Genomic DNA, 18,986 nt, shown 5'->3' on the forward strand with positions numbered 1-18,986 from the left:
ACAGCGCCGAATACAGTACCAGACGTCGCACGCACTGTCTTCCAAAAATTTGTGATTTCGATTTTGGCAGCACTGTCACTGACGAAAAAAATAATAATACTGCCCCTCCAAGTACCCCGCGAAACAGCAAATCAGTCAACATGGCAACCACGGGATCTTCCAACCCCATCACGGCAGGCAAGTCTACACGCCCGAGCCTCGAGAGATGCATGTCATGATACTAACTTCCACTCAGAGGCCTGCCAGTCGACCTTTGAGCAGGCCGTCGCCCTGTCGCTACACATGTGGCCGGCCCTGTCCCTCGCCGTCCAGAACCACTGGGGCGGCCCGGACTCCGCCGACAAGAGAGATTGGTTCGCCGGCGCCGTCGCCGAGGTCTTCCCCGAGTACTCCAAGATCGTAAACGGCCAAGCCGTCCCCGCCGCCAACGCCCCCGAGGAGCCCGATACCGAGTACGTCGAGACCATGCTGCTGCAGATCATGCTGGACGAGTTCGAGGTCAACGTCGACGACGAGACCGGCTTTGATGTCGCCGAGCAGATCATCAAGCTTAGGGGTGAAATCGCCAAGGGCAACTTTGAGGCTGTCGACAGCCTCCGCAACAAGTGGGAGAGTCGCAAGGGCGCAAAGGTCGAGGGGCTCTACAAGAAGGTGGAGGGTGGCGACCAGGAGACTGACTGGGAGGACGATAGCGAGGACGATGAGGATGATGACGTCGACATGGACGACGCCCCGCAGCTCATTCGTGCACCCAAGGAGAAGCCGGAGCCAGAGGTCGACGAGGACGGATTCACCACGGTCACGAGGAAGAAGAAATAAATAACTCGCGCGAGAGAGAAAATCCGACTTGGTCTCAAAGGAAACGGTGCACTACGAGCCGCGGCTGATGTACAAATGTCCGCAAATTATGAGCTGCCATTCGAGCCGAAAAGGTCCAAACCCAACCAACGCCAGCCAGGAAAAAGAATAAGCAGAATAAGTGGCGAGGCTACTCCCAGTCGTCGTCACTATCGTCGGCCTTACGAGAATCCTTGGGGCTGTTGGGAGCCTGGCTGGGCACACCGGACGTGGCACCCACAACGTCGTAGCTTGTGTCGCTGTCGGCCTGAGACTTCTCGTCGTTCGACTTACGGGACTCGGCAGCAGGCTTGAGACCAGAGTTTTGGGCAGGGGGTTGGATGGTGGTGGAGGATTCGGCTGATGGCGGGCGAGCTTGCTTCTGCTCGGCGTTGAGAGGAGCAGAAGCCGGAGCAGTGGCAGTGGCAGTGGCAGTGGCAGGAGCAGGGGCTGGGGTAGCGGCCGGGGCAGCTTCGTCTTCGGAGTCATCGTCCCAGCTAACTTCGTCTTCTGCAGATGCAGCTGTATATCCGTTAGCATAGATTCGTGGTATGTTCAGGCTGTAGTATTCACCCTTGAGCAAATCGCGACGTCGGGTCTCGGCGGCCTCGAGACCATGTCTGAGGAAGTAATATCTCTTCCAGAACTCAGCATAAGGAACCTGGTCAGGCACAAGCTTCTCCATCGTTGTACGCAGTTCAGGGTATTTGTTCAAGTCGTCGCTAATCTCTGCCGTCTTCTTCTCGACGTCGAAAGTCTTGGCCCACGTAGCGAACTCCTCCGTTGCGGGGTCCTTTGCGAAACTCTCGGTGCTTGTGTGGATAACGTGCAGCTGGGCGTCCTGCCTCGAAGTGTGAATGACACGTTTGCCCTGTGCATCCTTGCTTTCGAACAAAACGGTGCTCCCCTGGTTGTTGGAACCGGAAGGCGGCGCGATGCTGACCGCCTCTTTGAGGAAATTGCTGATGTTGGTGCCGAAACGGAGGAGAGCCTCGTCGGCAGCATCTTCGGCCTTCTGCAAATCCTTGAGTCGCTTGGCTGCCTCAGAGCGGAGCCTTGCTAGGTAGTTCTCCGAACTGCTCATCGCTTCGTCCGATGCTTGATCTCTTGTCTTTGTCGGCGTCGTTTGGCCGTCTGTTTCCTTGCTCTTATCTCCGGAGGGCTCTCCCTGCGTCGTGTTGACGGTCAGCGACCGGGTTCGGCTAATGATGGACGTGAAGCCCTTAGCCGCATCTTCGCCGAGCTCGGTGACTTCCTTGGAGGCTTCCTTGTAGACTTCCTGTCCCTATCATCAAGTTAGCCGGTCCGCTCCCTTGGAGAAACTTTACCACGGCGTCCTACCTGCTTCACAGCGTTTCCCAAGAAACCGCCGATGCGCATACCCCAGGCGCTAGAAGAAATGGCTTTGTACGCATCCTGGAGGTCATCGTTCAGCGAGTGCTGCGGCTGGTCAGACTTGGAGTCCTTGGTGTCGCCCGTCTTCTTGTCGGCATCCTTGGGGAGCGAGCTCTCCTGGATGTGATCGTAAGCCAAATCCATCGCAAGGCTGCTGAGTCCACGCTCGAGTCGACGCTGGGTTTATCCGGGGTATTGGGAGGGTTGTTGCGAGGCTAGGCTGACGGGCGTGGGTTAAGGTTGAAGCGAGTCTCGCGAGGTGTCGAAGCTGCCGGACGAATGATGTCTGGCTTCTGACATGAGGCTGCCTTTCCCCCTGATGAGCGGGGTGGACGGCTGCATGGTGGTCAATGCGGGGGGTACACTGTAGTGTACATCCCGTGGACTGCACATGTCCACAGGTGAGGTGGAGACTCGGCGCGGCTACTGCCGGAAGCTGCTGTTTCTTGCACCAAAGAATGAACACTGCCCAGTTGCTTGCATCCGCCATTTCATTGCTCGTGGCACCCTGACAGTCACATTGTCGCACCTAGGAAACAAACGGCCCGTCAGAAATTCCAGAGAAATGTTGGTGAGATGGGAAACAGGTCATAGATGGTTTCTGTTCCTGCACGAAGGAACCTGCAACCGAACTTTGAGTCGGTTCGACCCATATCCAAAGACGTCGAGGCGAATAACTTCCAGACCTCACCCATTGACAACTTATGGAACGCATTCCCAACTGGTCTGGATAGGGCATTTGGTGACGAGACAGACAGCAAGGTGGCGGCCCTCCTTCGAGTGGCAAGTTCCAACAGATCGCTCAGTGGCTCAATCCAGGTTGTGTGCTCTTCCCATCGGATGATGCAAGGCTGTAAGTGGTGTGTTTGCTCTACCAATTGCCTTTGCTGGTCTGCAAGTTGCAACCATTAACGGTTTGCCCTCTCGTTGCATTCGCCCGGGCAAACCCGAGTGATCCATCCCCTGGAGACGTGCGAGACGTGCTCTGCAACAGGATTATTCCTTTGTATCTCCGCACAGGACCAAGCCTCTTCGCAATCTCCCCGAGGCTTACGGTGTAAGCTTTTCGGGCGGAGTAGCTCGGGTCTAGACACCGTCCTAGGCTGTGGCAATACATGCAGGGAAGGCAGTAAGCGGGCAGATCATGTTTGGTCCCTGGCCGATAGTTCTTAGGAAAAATGCTACGGCGCAACGCGTCCGAGGGAGACCAGGCAGGGGTGTTAAGAGCCGTTGTCTCGTGCTGCAAACATTGGCTGTGGAGTAACGGGATTTGCGCTTGTCTCCTCCTTCACCTTTCGAAATGTTTGCGTGTTATGACCGTCGCAAAATGGTGGCAGAGACGTGTTCGCTGTGTCATTAGTCACCGTAGCCTTGACACAGCAACGCATTCCCCTGAGAGGAGCACGTCCCCTACGAGGTGGTACAAGGATCGCCGTGATCTAGCCCTTTTCCAACCAACGGCCGCTTCTCTGCAATCCTTGCGTGAACAGTTAACCAAGGCCGAGGCGGTCTAGCAGACCACAGCTAATTTAAGTTTCGCTCAGTCAGGCCAGATCTCAACGTCCGAAGAGTGACCGCGAGCATGGGGCTGCTTGCTGCGCAATATGCTCTCGGGATTTGATCGGAATAACGAATGGAGATGCAAAACTATCTGGGCCAGGTATCAGAAGGGTGCTGGAGGGCTGGGGGAAGTACCTCTGGCGGATATGGCCCTATGCCGGACTTATCTGTACTATGCAGTACAACTTCCTGCAAAGGCCGTACTGCTGTTGCTGGTGTGGAGGATGACCCTGAGTCATTCCGGCTGATCGGGCGCGCCGTTTGAAGAATTGGCAGCCAGGCTGGGGTTAGTACACCACTTCCACTGCCTTGACTGACGAAGATTGCAGCGCGGAACTCGTCCTTGCTTTCTTGGCCGGTGACCCGCCACTTGCATTGCTACGCAATGAGTAACCATCCCCACATCATGCGACACGCTGGTAAGCCACCAGTCAACGCTGACAGGTTGTGACCATAGTGTTGTGTTGAATTGCCAGGGGAGCCTGGGCCCAGGGAGCGAAGTCGCGATGATCCGATACTGGAGGTAGGAGATGGGACGAAGATGCTGGATGACAACTGGATGTCGGACCTCGGTGTTTAAAGTCCGTCCGCCGAGGCCTCTGCTCCCAAAGTCCGTTGTTTTCGCGTCCACTGTGGATTACGCTGTGCTGGTGTCTCGTACCTCTCAAAGTTCCAGATGCAAGAGACGCCAAGGCAGCAGAAAGGATGCGTGGCGAATGTGGCCTTCTTCTTCTACTACATACCTGGAAGGGAGAGGGACGAGGCGCTACTGGTACAGGGATGAAAGTCGTCCGGCTCGAAGGGGTCCTTTTCAGGGCGAGATGGGCAGGCAGGTTCTAAAAAGGCCACAAGAAGAGGGGCGGGCGGATGGGGAGGGGGAAAGCAACATGGACATTGTGCACCAGAGATCACATCGACGCCTGCATGATGCGAAAACGACGGCTGCGCCCTTTGGCTTATCGGGGAGAGCCGGCTTACCAGCCAATGGATAGGCTTCAATGGGATCCATACCTAGTCCCATGCGCCTGGACCCCCGGCTCCATTGGCCGACCCCCTCCATTTTTCCCTTTCCTCTTTGGTGTCATGACGGCTGACAAATTGACACTGAAGGGCGCTGAAATTCTTCCCCCTCCTCACCGTCTGCAGCCATCCATTCAGTTCGATTCTCTCCACTTCCCTCCTCAGACGCACCGCGGTCACCACAAACCAACAACTTTTTTTCCCATTCCCCCTACTTTCCGTACACGCATCACCGCACACCCTCTCCAAAGCACGTCTTGTCCCCCCGAATCCCGTGGATTCTGGATATTACGAAAGCCGCCCACAAAGAAATCCGGTGGCCCTGGAGAACCGGCCTGTGAGTCAGGCAGCAACTGTAAGCCGCAAAGGCATCAACTCTACTATCCTCAGCCCACTCCAGACTTGGACCATTTCGTCACATCTTGGTACCTGGGTCTCCTTTGCGCGGAACCTCTACTACCGTTCCCCTACTCTTTTTTCGACGGCGAGCTTTACGTCAAGGACCACGGAGAAGGATCGAAGGTGTCGCGCGGTAGTCGAGCTTTCTTTTCTCATCGCCAGACGACACTACCGTTCGATCCGGCCTATCTGGAAACCTGAGCCATCTTCACCCCGGCATCCCGAGCCGCAATCGGCCTTCCGAGTCTGCCTCCTTTCATAGCCCTCCTGTTCCGAATTGACTCCCGTTTACCTACGTCTCCTCGCCCTTCTACATTCCTTTTGCAATGGCCTCCGCAACGAACAGTGGTTTCCCAACCAACTTCATCTTGACCCCGCAGCAACAAAGCCTGCTCTTCGCCGCCCTCAACTCGAACAAGCAGCAGCTGGCAAACCAGTCACCCACCACCAAGGACACCTCCATGTCGCCCTCTTCTTATCAGACGTCGCCGGCGCAGGGCGCGGCTCATGGCTTCCAGGAGAGCCCCTACCTCGACAACTACGACTACGACTTCGGCGACTCTAGCTTTGACTTCGATGTCAGCACCGTCGGTCAGGGCAAAATGATCGGTGACATCCCTGGCAGTGCCCAGTCCGCTCAGTCAACCAAGTCGGACTCGACCGAGAACGACGGTACCGATAAGAGAGCTCACCCCGACGACGAGGAAGACGAAGACTCGCCTGGAAATGACGCGAAGAGGCGCGAAGGCGGCGAGAAGGTTCCCAAGAAGCCTGGACGCAAGCCGCTTACCTCCGAGCCGAGCTCAGTACGTTTGAACTCCTCATCCTCGGTACCGAAGCCGCACTAACAATGACACAGAAGCGTAAGGCACAGAACCGCGCTGCCCAGCGGGCATTCCGCGAGCGTAAGGAGAAGCACCTAAAGGACCTCGAGACCAAGGTGGAAGAACTCGAGAAAGCCTCAAAGGATGCCAACAGCGAGAACAGCCAGCTCCGTGCCAAAATCGACCGGATGACAGCAGAGCTCAATGAGTACAAGACGAAGATGGCAGCCATGAGCACCCGGTCCCTATCTCACAGCAAGGCGCCCATGGGATTCGGAGCGTCCGCTATTGGCAACCTGAGCGATGTCAACTTCCAGTTTGAATTTCCCAAGTTCGGTGTCCTGCCAGGATCTCAGATGCCCAACAAGCCTGCCCAGACTGCGAGATCTTCCTCGTCGCCTCATCACGTGAATGGTAGCAATCCTGTCAGCCCCCTCAACAACAACAAAGACAGCAGCCCTGGCGTTATTGCAGGACTCGACTTTGGCACCAAGGACGACCTGGCCAACTTTACATCTCTTTTCAGCCCATCCCTTGCCAATGGCTCGACGGGCACCGGTACATCGCGTGCCAGCGTTGACTCTGGCTCATATGGTATGAACAACGGCACATCGACCAGCTCGCCATCAGCCTCGTCGCAATCGAACGGAGGTCCAAGTTCATCTTGTGGAACTTCCCCTGAGCCCTTTACCCAGTCACCCATGGGTTTCAAGCCCGTTGACACGATGACGACCATTGGCGAAGAGTCTACTAACCAACAATCTCTGTTTGCCGGTATCGACACCAGCAACTTCGACTGGCTTGCGCAGCAGAATGGCGGACAGTTTGATCCTCAGCTCTTCGGTGGCTATCGCGAACCGCAAGAGAACATCCTTGCGGGCACCACCTTTGACGACAGTTTCTTCAACGACGCCATCGACGCCGACTTCATCACGCCGTATAACATGGCCCCTAGCCCTGCCATTCCCAAGAAGAACCTCATCGACCAAATTGATGCTGCCAAGAACGCAGATGACGATGTGGTTAAGGAGGCGGTCAAGGCCGAGAATTACAACTGCAATAAAATCTGGTACGATCCGGTCCAACCAAAGGCCAATGCTTCAATTACTCATCAAGCCAATAGGGAGAAGCTCCAGAACTGCCCCAGCGTACAGGCTGGTGAGTTTGACCTCGATGGCTTGTGCTCCGAACTTCAGAAGAAGGCCAAGTGCTCTGGCCAGGGTCCGGTTGTTTCCGAGACGGACTTCCAAACCGTTGTCAACAAGTGGATGGGCAAGGATGCGGCTGCTTGCTTTGCGAGCCAGGACAAGAACAAGACGAAAGCCTAAGCAGCCGTCTCGACATCTACGTGTACATTGGCATAGGTGCGCCCCGGGCAATGGGTCACGCGGTCAGGTTTGAAGGCATATCCGAGGAAACGGTCGGGAAACTTTGGGGAAAGCAGGCGTTATATTACGGACCAAAACAGGGCGAATCGAGGCTTGATTCGACCCCAACGGCAAGGCGAATGGTGATTTTTCCATATCGGGAATCTAGATACGGACATGGGGGATCTTGCTAGGCGGTGTATGCAGGCACCAGCCTGTACCTGGCGAGAGAGACCCCTTCCGAGAGACCGAATATGGTTCAAGGAGGCTATGATGATGACACTAAAGGTGGCCAGACGGTCCCTGTTGAACTGGAAGGGTTTTTGATATTCGCAGATGTAATTCTTTTATGCCACAATACGTATGTCTCTTGACGAACGAATAGGAATCTCCACATTGGACTATATACTGCATCTTTTGAGACAAACGTGGAAACATGCGGTGCTTTTCGTCTCGAGGAGAAAACCTCCTGTTCACTACCGGGGATACCTGACGTACCCTCGAAGCCGGTCTCACAACGGAGCTTCATCCCTTTGGGAGGACTCGTTGGGCTAGCCGGCGATTCGCGTTCGGCGTCCCGGGGCGGGGGGAGGGGGGGCCGGCGTTGATCTCCAGGGGACGTGTTTGATCCAAGAGAAGGGCTGCAGTGCCAAAACGAGATATGACCTGGTCGAGCTCTGCAGAGCCGGGGTCGAGATGCCGGCGTCGTAAACGCGGACCATAAGCAATTCCCAGCTTTTAAGCTATGCCCGTGGCCACACTAGCCTTTTCCTTATCAACAGCGGCCACACACACATGCTCCCCCTGCCACGGCGGCCGTTGATGTCGCCTGCCCAGCCCGGAAGCAATATCCCGGAACCGCCTGGAGGACATGACAAGACATGACATGACAAGACACTATGAGACTTGCGACCAACCTTATAAGCTGTATTTTGCCTGCCTGCCTGCCTGCCGTCTCTCCATCTGTCCGTTCATAACTCCATCCTGGCAGTCCACTGGCATGGTGCCTGCCTGCTTTGCGTGCCTTGCCTGTCCGCACCAACCCCAACCCCGCATCCGCCCGCGCCCGCGCGCCGCCGTCCCGCACCCGAAAGCCTGCAGCGCGCAGCGCGCGCAGGCTGGCGGGCGTGGCACCATGAGTAGTAGCATGCTCTCTGCTCCTGCAGGTAGTCTAGCCCCATAGCATACGGGGGGCAGAATCTTGTAGAATAATAATAAAAAAACAAAATAAAAGGTTGGCCCGTAAGCCGAGGCAATACAAGATAAAAGGACGTACGTACCCATGCTTCTAGAACGCTGCGGGGAAGGGGAAGCGTGGCAGGGCAAGCATCAGCCACTCGTTTTTGCTCCTGCTCCTGCTCCTCATCCTTATCCTCTCCCCCAACACCACACGCCCCCCCACTTCCTCCCGCCGTAGCAGCAACCTCCGACGTCTCGTCGGGCCCCAAACCCTCTACCCCCCATTCCCCGGCGCAAGGTTTCGGTATGCGGGGGCAGGCGGAGAGAGAAAAAAGACGGCCCCATCGGTCAGGATGGTGTGACGGGCCAAGAAGCAAGCCGTGGGCGGAATGAACAGCACGTGGCCGGCGCATAGTTTTCTGATAACGATGTTGAGGGAGGGGGGGGGGGGGGGGGGGTTGGATGAGCGGTGTATCGCGTTGCGCGGGAGCGATAGGCAATGAACCCCCGCCTTCCGACTCGTCCAAGGGGGGACCCTCTGTTCCCCTTGGGCCGACCAGTATCTAATAGTACCTATGTTCGAGGTGCGTGCGCCAAAGAGGCCCTTCTAATCCGTACCTTAGGGCTTACAGGAACCAGGGGCCCAGTGCAAGACGGATGGAGAAAAAGGGCTGCGCGAGGAGCTCTCGGGCCCCCGTCCTCCTCCGTCGCAATCAGTTGGCATCGACCAACTAGAAACTAGACCTCGTCGATATCGGGTTCTGATCTATCGGGTCGTTTCCCCCTCCTCCCTGCCGCACCCACCTTGCCCGCACCGCTGTTCATGGCGCAACCAGCCGACCTCTCACACCCATGCGCAGCCAAGGCGCCATGCGGTCGGCACTTGGGGGGGATGGACGGGGCCCCTTGGGGAGGCTCTCCTCGGCCTTGGAATGCAATGCCGCAGGTCCAGTTGCTTGGGTGCGTGTGGGTTGCCTGCACTGGCCTGCCCATCACGCTATCGTCGTAGGGCCGGGCGACCAATTGGTATAACTGGAACCTTGCCATGAGGGGGGCGGGCAGTGGAAGGCAAAACGATCTGCGAGTGTTTCCTCCTCAGGGACCGTCCACCGGTTGCAGCGTCGCGGGTGCAGCCAATGACGAGGTTGGGGACCGGGGCCGGACTTGCTCGAATCGTCCAACGTCATGCAATCCCCGTCCGAGGCAGACGGCAAATTCCACGAACTTGCGTCTCGCCTTCTCTCATCCTCGAATCAGGGTTAAACGAGGTGACGAGATGACGGGGGTGAGCTTTGGCCATCGGAGGAAATCAACCTGTGACCTTACGGTTCGTGGATTATGCACCGGTCTCATTTCAATGAGCGAATCAACATGTTTGTATAGCACCAAGCCAGAGGTACACCACTCATTCAGGTGCATGTACGAAACAGACTGGTATTACAAAGGGTATATTGCTTCCTGGGTTGGATTATTTCTCTCCGCTGCTCCACAGTCCGTCCCATCTGATGCTTCATAAACTGCTCGCCCTTATCGGGCCTATCGCTTCATCTTCGTAGATCCTGTGACTGGTCAGGTTAGGATGATAGCCATGGTTCCAAGCTCGCCAGGGGTGGCAGCCGCAACGATTGACTCCGGGCCAGCATCAGAGGCACAAACCGCCGTCGACTTGCAAGCCGGCGAGAAGACCCAGCCGGTGGACAAAGTAGTCTGAGCCGGGCTCGTGCAGTGTCGGCCGTCTCGACGCCGTGGCCTTTCCCCGGGGGATCCTCTACAGAACGACTCCATGAGGTTCTGAGGCGCACTGGCACCGGCATCGGTTGCCAGGGTACCACGATCTAGCCGCCCCCAGGCCATCCACACCGTATGTTCTGCGGTACTTTGGTCGGTGGCTCCTTTGGTGCATTGCTGAGTTCCTCGGGTATCGATCCTTCTCTCCTGTGCGTCTATCCAACTCTTCAACAGACCGCGGTTGTCTTCTAGCCAATAACCTGCCTCGCACCCTCCTTGCCCAACACTCCTCTTTCCTTCGGCTTCGGGCTGTGCCCTCTCCCCTTCTTTCCCCTGAGGAAACCGAACACCCCGCTGGAGCTTTCGGATTTACCTTCGCTAATGGCGTTGGCGTCCGTTGGCAGCGTGGCATCCTGCCGGGCGAGGTCAGACCAGCTGCCGCCACCATCCAGTGTAACCTGCATGCCGCCAGTTGGGCTAGTGACCCTCTTCCCTGCTCCCGGCATTACAGACCTTTGGTTGGAATACTCGCTGGGGTAGTGTGGTATCGGGGGTGGCTTGGAGACGGGTCGACGAGGCACGCCCGCATGACTGCTTCCCGGCCGCCTCTCCAAGCTTGAACTCTTCCGCAACGGGCCCGGAGGTTGAGCGGCTCTCGAGGCCCCTCCGTTCGTGGCCATCGCCGCGGGCGTGGCCTCATCGGTCGTCAAAGCCTGCGGCTGGTTCATCATCACCATGTCGCCATTGACGTATCCGCACTCATCGACTTGGCCAGTGATTCTAGGAATGTCAGCATCGAGGTGTGCAAAAAGCGAGTCGGGGGAGGCGTACTTCTTGTATGCAGCCAGCGTGTAGTCGAAGGGGCGGAACTCGTTTTCGATCATACGGTACAGCTCGTCTTCTCTTATCTCCTTCTCAGAGGCATCTTCCTTCAGCCGCTCGCGGGGTTTCTGTCGTCTGGCTCTCGCTTCGAGGGGAGCTTCTTCTAAAAGCAGTTCCTCGAGGTCGTACGTGGCATCGAAGTTGGTCTTGTCTGCGGCCGGAACAAAGACGGGCTCGATCTCCTTGCGCTCGAGAGCCTCGAAGTCGATCATCATGAAGAATTCGTGCTTGGTAAAACTCTCCCACGTCGAGCCCATTCGCTTGTCGCGGTTGGCGTCCAAGGCATCTCGGATGGCGTATAAACAGGGAAGACTGACGGGCGGCGAAGTAATAGGGTACTTGGGATTGGCGAGCTGGATTTGCTGGCTCAAGGTGCTCTCAGAGTTACCGTCAAATGGCCTCTGCAGGATGCTGTCAGTGAAAATGGCCGCCAATCGTTCCCAATGGAGCGGTGACCCACCTTGTTGTAAATGCATTCGTAGAAGAGGACACCCAACGACCACCAGTCTGCACGCACGTCGTAGCCCTTGCCGGCGTACACTTCGGGCGCGAGGTATGCCAGCGTGCCCGATTTGCTCGACAAGACCTTCCCAGGAATGATGTCGGAGGCGACGTTCTAGCCCAGTCAGCAACCAATGGAGCGAAGTGCGATTGCAGGACAACTCACAAAGTCAGTCAAATGCACGTGGCCGTCCGCGTCGAGGAGAACGTTGTCGGGCTTCACGTCACGGTGGATAATGTTTTGGCTGTGAATGTATCGGAGAGCGCATCCCAATTCCGCAATCCAAAAGCGCACAGCGTCCTCGGTAAAGGTTTTTCTCGAGATGTGAAATCGTAGGTCACCGCCGCTCATCAAATCGACAACTAGGTACCTAGCGAATGGATTATTAGCAACAGGCGTCGGGCCGTGTCGGCAGATTTGTCCCCACATATATTCAATATCTTGGAAACTGTATCGCAAGTTGCATATGAAGGGATGGTTCACGTGCTCGAGCATTCGGCGCTCTCGTATAATGTTCCGCACACTCTCGGATCGTACAACTATTCGGCAGGCCAGGTGTTAACATCAATGCAATTGCAATGCGCGAGCCATCGTGTCTCGATTAGGAGGGTGGAGGCGGCGAGACAATACGGTAGGACGAGATGGTGCGTACCTTCATCTTTTCGGATGTACTTCAGGGCGAAGGAGAGATTCGTGTCTTTTCTTTCGACGATGCGTACCTTGCCGAAGGCACCTCGGCCGACTACTCGTAGTAGACGGAAATGGTTGAGGTTGACTACACGGAGAAAGACGAGATGGATTAGCTTGGCGAACAGAGATCGGGGTGGCAGCAACGGTGGTGGGGGGGAGAGGGCGGGATCGAGCAGGAAAGGCCGAGATGGGCGGTGCAGTGCAGCAGAAGCAGCGACAGCAGCATCGACGACTCAGGGTGGTGGTTGTTTGTTTTTTTGGTGGAGGTGAGGACGGTGGAGGTTTGTGGTTGTGGTTGTTGGTGTTGGTGGTTTCGTGCATTCAGCGAGGTGAGGGACTGCGAGACACATACCTTCACCATCCAGGTCGATGGGTTTGCCCTGGCTATTGCCCATTGCGACGTGCAGCAGTCGTGCTTCTCAATGGCCTCTCACGTCTGCACTTGTTCGGTTCTAGGGGGAAAATTGTCGACTCGAGTGCACCATGATCCAAAACGGGGACGGTGGTTTTGTCTTTGGGAGGGAGAAGGCGGCGGGCGGAATGGGAATGAGAACGAGAACAGGAATATCGGGGCAAATGCGAAGAGATGGAAAGTAAAGTAAGGCAAGGTGAACGGGCAGAGCAAGAAGGAGAGACAAGAACAAGAAGAGCGTGAGAGCACCGGCAACAGAAATGGAGCACAGGCTGGATAGATAGGAGTGGAGTCCGTTGCAGTCAGCTGGCACGGGGTGACAGGGGGGAACAAACGCTGGGAGGGCCAGTTAGGTTGTGCTACTCCGTAAAGTTGCCTCGAATGACGGTGTCAAACCGGAGACTTGGTGCCTTTGCGGTGGAGAGTGAGCAAAGGAGGGACGGACGAGGACAGGGACGACGGAGACAAACAAGAGGTGAGGAGCAGAGAGAAAGTAAAGAAGACGAGATGGGGCCTTGGAGGGGGGGGAAGACACAGAGTGAGAGTGAGAGAGACCGGCCTAGCTGCAGCAGCAGGGAGAGAAGGGTAGAGAGGGGGAGGGGATGGACCCAAAAAGACCAGGGGGCCACGGGCCAAAGAACAGAAAGTAAGGCAGGGCCCAGGTATCGTAGGGTAGGTAGCCAAGTGCAGGTAGGTGTAGGCGTATGTAGGTACGCCAACGGTACGGAATACCTTCTGGGAAACTAGTTGCCCGTAACCTGGGTTTGATGCTGGTGCTAGTGCTGATACCGGCCGGGGCTGCTGAGTGACCATCTTACTGACGGGCCAGCACAGACGCGATAGCACACGGCCAGTGACTCCTGACAGGGCGGGTGCAGAAGCAGGCTCGGAACACAGGCAAACGACGGGATGGGGGACGGATGAGGCAGCGGAAACTAGAAGGGGGGTACTTCCTCTTTTTCTTGCTTTTTTCCTTCTTCTTCTTCTCCTTCTTCCTCTTCTTTTATATATGGTCTTTTCCTTGTTTCGGGACAGCAGATGGATGGTCAGGGCCGGCTTGGGGAACTCGACATGACAGATACCAACAAAGACATAGGTGCAGAAGACGAAAAAGAAAGACACTGGGAAGGAGGGGAAAAGAAAAGAAAAGAAAAAAAGAAGAAAAAAACAGTAGGCCAAATGAAGAGTTCGCCTCCTTCTCCCACATGGCACTTGGAAATACTTGCAGACCAGACCGTCCCTGCCTCTATGGTCTTGTTTCATTCTCTCTTCAGGACTTTCTCTGCTTCGGGTTTACTCCCAGGGGAAACCAGCAGCAAGACCAGACAGATCAGGCCGGACCGAGCAAAAGCAGCTAAAAGCGACCAATAGACAACTGCGGTCAGCAAAAAGCTACCGCATCGCCCCGTTCAATTCGTCACTCTACAGCTAGCAGTAGGTTGGAGAAACGTGCTGTTCACACCAGTATCTGCGGTGAAGCCTAGCTCCCACGCGGCGCCGGCCATGTCAAAGTATCAAAGTAAGGCCGGGCAACAACCTAAACGGCAAAAGGTAACCTGGACAGCTCCGGAAACGTAGCCCACGCACGAATGGACACGCCGTTCTAGCTGCTGCATCAGTAGGCAAGATGAGGTCGAGACACGGCTACCTTTCCGTGCCTTGTTAGTGGACGAATGCCGACCTGCATAATGCAGATACCGTACCGACACTTGACTACTCGCAGGATGGCTTCTAGATCTGCCTGGTTCGTCTTGGCCCGGTCCCTCTGGAAAGGTACAGTACCGGTACACTGCGAAGGGGTTTAGCTTTGGTGTCGACCAGAGTCCGTTGTTTCTCCCTTCGTTTGGGCTCTTTAAGGTTTCCCTCTACAGACGCAACGTCGGTCTGCGGCTGCCACACGCGTTTGCTTCCCGGCGCCGTACCACCGCGAATCACACCGCTGTAGCTTTGCTCCCTTGGTCTGCTTCCACAGCGCTGAGGTTGGCTCTGTCCGCTGTTGGCCCAGAGGAACCGACCCCCAAAGCCCGTCGGGACGGACGCAGGATAGATCGGTAACGTAGGGCCGGGCCAAGAACTTGCTTTTGCTGCTGGACCGCCAGTCCAAGACCACGAGGAACCTAGGCAAGCCCGCAGCTTTGCGTGTGACCCCAATGTGCACCCCAAAGTACATGCCAAACACGGCGAGGTACTATCTGACCCGTCCCTCCCACGTTGTCTATCCGTACCTTGGAATATTGCGAAGTGGGTTCCGGTGCTTGTTGTCCATGGCAGGGGGGTGCCAAACACGACGTGAATGGCAGTGGGCGTGGCAGCGAGAGTGGGAACCGACAGGCTTGTGCAACGAAGCAGGGATTGCAGGCCGAATGAGGTGATTGAGAGAGTATCCTCAAGGGAGAGTTAAAGACCAGGGGAAGAGAGGGGTTGAGGAATGAATGGACGATGGATGATGCTGGTAATCGACAAAGCAACGCGACCTGCAGCAACCCGAGATACCCTGATCCCGTGGTTTCTTTTTTTGCTCTCATTTCCCATCGCTGCAGTCGACGACCCACGGTGAGGATTGGCCTGTTCCCCAGATTGGAGGATCCGAGGCTCTCGAAAAGAAAAAAGCAACGACATGGAATCACCCGTCGAGCCTGCGTACGTCTCCCAGTGCTCGACAAGAGTCGAGCCGACCGTGGTCGCAAGAGAGACAAAGAGACGTCAGGTTTCAGATGATGCAACTGAAAAAGATGAAGAGCCTTCCACAACCGAGCAAGCCGCAAAAGCAACCTTAGTTAACCTCTCGTGGCCGCAGCATGTCGTGCGGTATCTTGGGTACGGCAACACGACAGGCGAGTGGGAGATGCCATCCGGTCGAGCCACACGCGTGGTGGCAAAGCACACGAGCAAGGCCCCATCTGGATGGGACGCTGGGAAATCTGTAACAGGCGACCGCTTGTTTCTTCCCTTGTCTTCGTCGCCAGTCGCGTCCAGCTCATTTCTCTCCCCCTCTGTCCGTGACGCGGTAGTGTGGTATAGCGTACATGAAGAGTGCCCCCACCCCCTGGTTCTAAGGGTCTCTCCTACGGCTGGAGCTCGCGCTTGTCTCATCATAATGAAAGAACAGCTCGAAGGTGTGTGGATGGCTGCGCCTCAACAACGTCCTTCCCTTGCCAGACAGACGGGGAGAGAGGGAGACGAAGGCGAATTTCGTCTGACTACCCGTCCCGCCGACCGATTCGACGTAGACCCAAACACAATCCGCTCGGCCGGAGTGGCCGTGGTGAGGATAGGTATGGCCCTGGGAAAGAGGGTAAATTAGGGAGGAGCCTGTCGCCAAACTGGCTAGGATGGATTCTTCTGCCGGCGCAAACAGCGTCGTCTTTCACGCCAGCTGCGACGCCGCCAAGGTACAGCGAGCAGCTGCAAACCCTAGGTAACCACACCCGCGCCCGAGTCAATGGAGGAAGCATCGTTGTATGTTTGTCTTCTTTCTGATACATATGCCGTTTTCCCGACAGCTACCAAACCTCGGGAACGTACGTAGAATGGACGGGGCCTTGATCCAAGGCTGCATGCACCTGCCCGATGCAGTTCCCAGTTGCCGAATCAGACGCTAGCAGTTGCAACAGGGAAACTCAAAAGGCAACTAACCATGTTTGGATTGAGGTAGTTGAGAAACGAAGTCGCAGCCCAACCTCACTGCCCGGAAGCTCTTGCGTTTTCTCTTACTCGTCGCCATCGTAGGTATTCTATCCCCTTCGGCAACGACGCGGCAAACATCATCGACAATTCGTATATATGTAGACCTTGCCGGGACGGCGATCCGCTGCACAGTTACAGCCCGTATACAACCAAAGCCCATCGTGCCTCCTGTTGTGCAACCCAACCACACATGTTCGTATCTTTTTTCCTCTTTCTCCTAAAGTCAAACATCGCCGTCTATGCCAAACCTGCCCAATAGGCTTTCAACAAGATGCCCTACCAAGCAATTGACATGCGGACACTGGCACCAATCACGACTGCAACTTGACTCAACTCGAATGCAACAAGCCGGCCGCATCTAGACTGTCGGCTACCGAACGCCTACGTTCTGGTCACTGGACGGATTGGGGGGGGGGGGGGGGCAAGCCTTCCCGAAAAAGACAGGCTCCAATGCACTGGCCAGGCAGACTTGGGAAGAAACTAAAATGATTCCGTCAAGCCTCAGCAGGTCGTTTGCCAACCAGCTACATATAGCTGCGGTGGCTATGAAAAGAGGGCAGGTTGGAGGCGAGCCAGCTCCCAGACCCATGTCGTGTCGTGCTAAGCCAAGCACTCCAACCAAGATGTCACGGCCACGAGGCCAACCGCCGGTAAACCACCCTGAGTCTGGACGGGCCTTGGCTAGTCGCCGGCCGAGTCCTTCCAACTCACTCCGTTGCCCAGCTTTTCGGCCTCTTTGCCTCGTCCGCTACGCATCTCGATGCCGTCGGTGCAAGCCATGGCTAACAAAGCGGCTCATTGTCATACCACGCGTCACAGGCTTACGAAGCTCCCCAGGTATGGGAAGACGCACCGTGGTTCGCCTTTGTTACCAGAAATCTCCCAGGAACTCGAGCCACCAAGACACTTGCCCTCTGCTTGAACAACAGTACCATGGATCTTGACCGCACGTCTAGATCCACTGCGGGATACGAGAACACAGCGCTGGGAATCACGAACCTGGCAAGACATGGAAACCCAGTGTCAAACTAGCGTCTTCCTGCCTCTTTGCAAGCTGAATCACAAAAAGGACGGATGCAAGGGACGCTACCACCTCTCGCTGTATCCTGCCCTGCAAACGGGCGGCGCACAGTGGTTTTGCCGGATTCGGGGCAATTAGACCAGCTGGCGGCGGCAAGTCGATTCGAAATCCTTGCCCACCACGTGCGGAGAATGTCATGGCGCATTCTTTTACCTCGACTTTTCTGACTCTCTACAGCTCGGCCTATGCCTTTCTGCCGCACGTCTGACTGACACCGACCATCACGAGGGAAAACGGTCAAACCTACCTCTGCGGTCGGCAGTCGCCCTTTTCGCAACCGGGGCCTTCTATCAAACCGGTTTGGAGTTATCGTCAAAAACTCCGCGCTCCACCGTCGCTTGTATGATCCATCATCTAATCCATTCTAGGGGACTGGGCCGCCCCTCTAACGACTCGTGGGTCCAACTAAACCATGCAAGAAATATCTTCATCAGCGCGTATAACTTCTTAGTAGGCCCCGTCAGCATCAGGTCTACCCCTAGGGAACCCGGCCTGTTCCACAATTTCTCGAATGCATAATTGCTGTCCGAGGCTTGCGCATCAGCTTCATTGCCAGGCACGTCTCGAAACTCTCTGTACAGTAGTTCCGAACACCACATGCGCATTGGATGTGCTGCTCGACTATCGGCCGACCGCCACCACGATCACCGCCACCACGGCTTGCCCCGCTTTTGACGGATGGTCGTCCCGCCTGCCAACGAAGCGCACGCACGGCTGGACCGATCCGAGACGCGAAGCCCATGTGGAACGCGAGGAACATTGTGCGGTGTTCTGGAAAGATTCTGCCCTTAGATTTCCTGCCGTCCCAGATTAGCGACTCGTCTCTTTCCCGTCAATGTACTGTGCCACGCGGGTCCCAAGGAGACCCTGTGCGGACGTCAGCTAAACTCGAGACACTGTTACAATGGACACCGCTGTCGGGGGAAAGAAACGAAAACAGACTGGCTTTCCGCTCAGCGCCACGCTCCGTCACGCATGTCAAACAAGCACACGTCGAGACGTTTACAATCAACAGCAAAAGCCACACCTCTCCATTACCTAGACCAAAAATAGATGTCTTGTTTATTGAATTCGAGTTTCGAGACCGCGCATCTCCAAGTGACAAAGGTTGAGTCTACATACGAACGAATAAGCATCGACAATGACATGGAATTCCCGACCTACGCAAAGATCATCTCAAATTTTGCAGGTTCGTTTCAGAAGCTCCGACTGGAGGATCATACTGGACCTGCGAGCATCCATCGCCGGTCATCTCCGTGTCAAACACACGACACGATCCTTTATTCCCCCTTTTTTTCTAATATTTCACAATCGATAATACCTTTTGCTGACAGTCTCCAGGCAGTCCAGCTGTCGCGGCTTGCCTGACCGCTCTCCGCCAGTAACAACGCTGCGGTGGGCTGCACGCGCAGGCTTTCGCTGC

The 18,986-nt window shown here is 56.0% G+C and overlaps 4 protein-coding genes across 4 annotated transcripts; 2 read left to right on the forward strand and 2 right to left on the reverse strand.

Moving 5' to 3' along the window:
• Positions 1-282: 282 nt before the first annotated feature.
• On the forward strand, positions 283-819 carry ColSpa_06729 (pre-rRNA-processing protein TSR2; the record flags this gene model as incomplete). Its single annotated transcript, XM_049272941.1, has 1 exon — positions 283-819. One exon carries the CDS (start codon positions 283-285, stop codon positions 817-819), a length of 537 nt encoding a protein of 178 aa, XP_049128898.1.
• Positions 820-988: 169 nt separating this feature from the next.
• On the reverse strand, positions 989-2,376 carry ColSpa_06730 (BSD domain-containing protein C22A12.14c; the record flags this gene model as incomplete). Its single annotated transcript, XM_049272942.1, has 2 exons — positions 989-2,122; positions 2,179-2,376. 2 exons carry the CDS (start codon positions 2,374-2,376, stop codon positions 989-991), a joined length of 1,332 nt encoding a protein of 443 aa, XP_049128899.1.
• Positions 2,377-5,537: 3,161 nt separating this feature from the next.
• ColSpa_06731 (AP-1-like transcription factor napA) lies at positions 5,538-7,363 on the forward strand (the record flags this gene model as incomplete). The annotated part of the gene is made up of 2 exons (XM_049272943.1): positions 5,538-6,017; positions 6,071-7,363. 2 exons carry the CDS (start codon positions 5,538-5,540, stop codon positions 7,361-7,363), a joined length of 1,773 nt encoding a protein of 590 aa, XP_049128900.1.
• A 3,194-nt stretch (positions 7,364-10,557) lies between these two features.
• On the reverse strand, positions 10,558-12,351 carry ColSpa_06732 (protein kinase C delta type; the record flags this gene model as incomplete). The annotated part of the gene is made up of 3 exons (XM_049272944.1): positions 10,558-11,592; positions 11,652-11,777; positions 12,346-12,351. The coding sequence occupies 3 exons, from the start codon at positions 12,349-12,351 to the stop codon at positions 10,558-10,560; spliced, it is 1,167 nt and encodes a 388-aa protein (XP_049128901.1).
• Positions 12,352-18,986: the final 6,635 nt, after the last annotated feature.

The sequence above is a fragment of the Colletotrichum spaethianum genome (assembly GCF_022836535.1).
Source record: "Colletotrichum spaethianum MAFF 239500 DNA, contig16, whole genome shotgun sequence".
Taxonomy (NCBI): Eukaryota; Fungi; Ascomycota; class Sordariomycetes; order Glomerellales; family Glomerellaceae; genus Colletotrichum; species Colletotrichum spaethianum.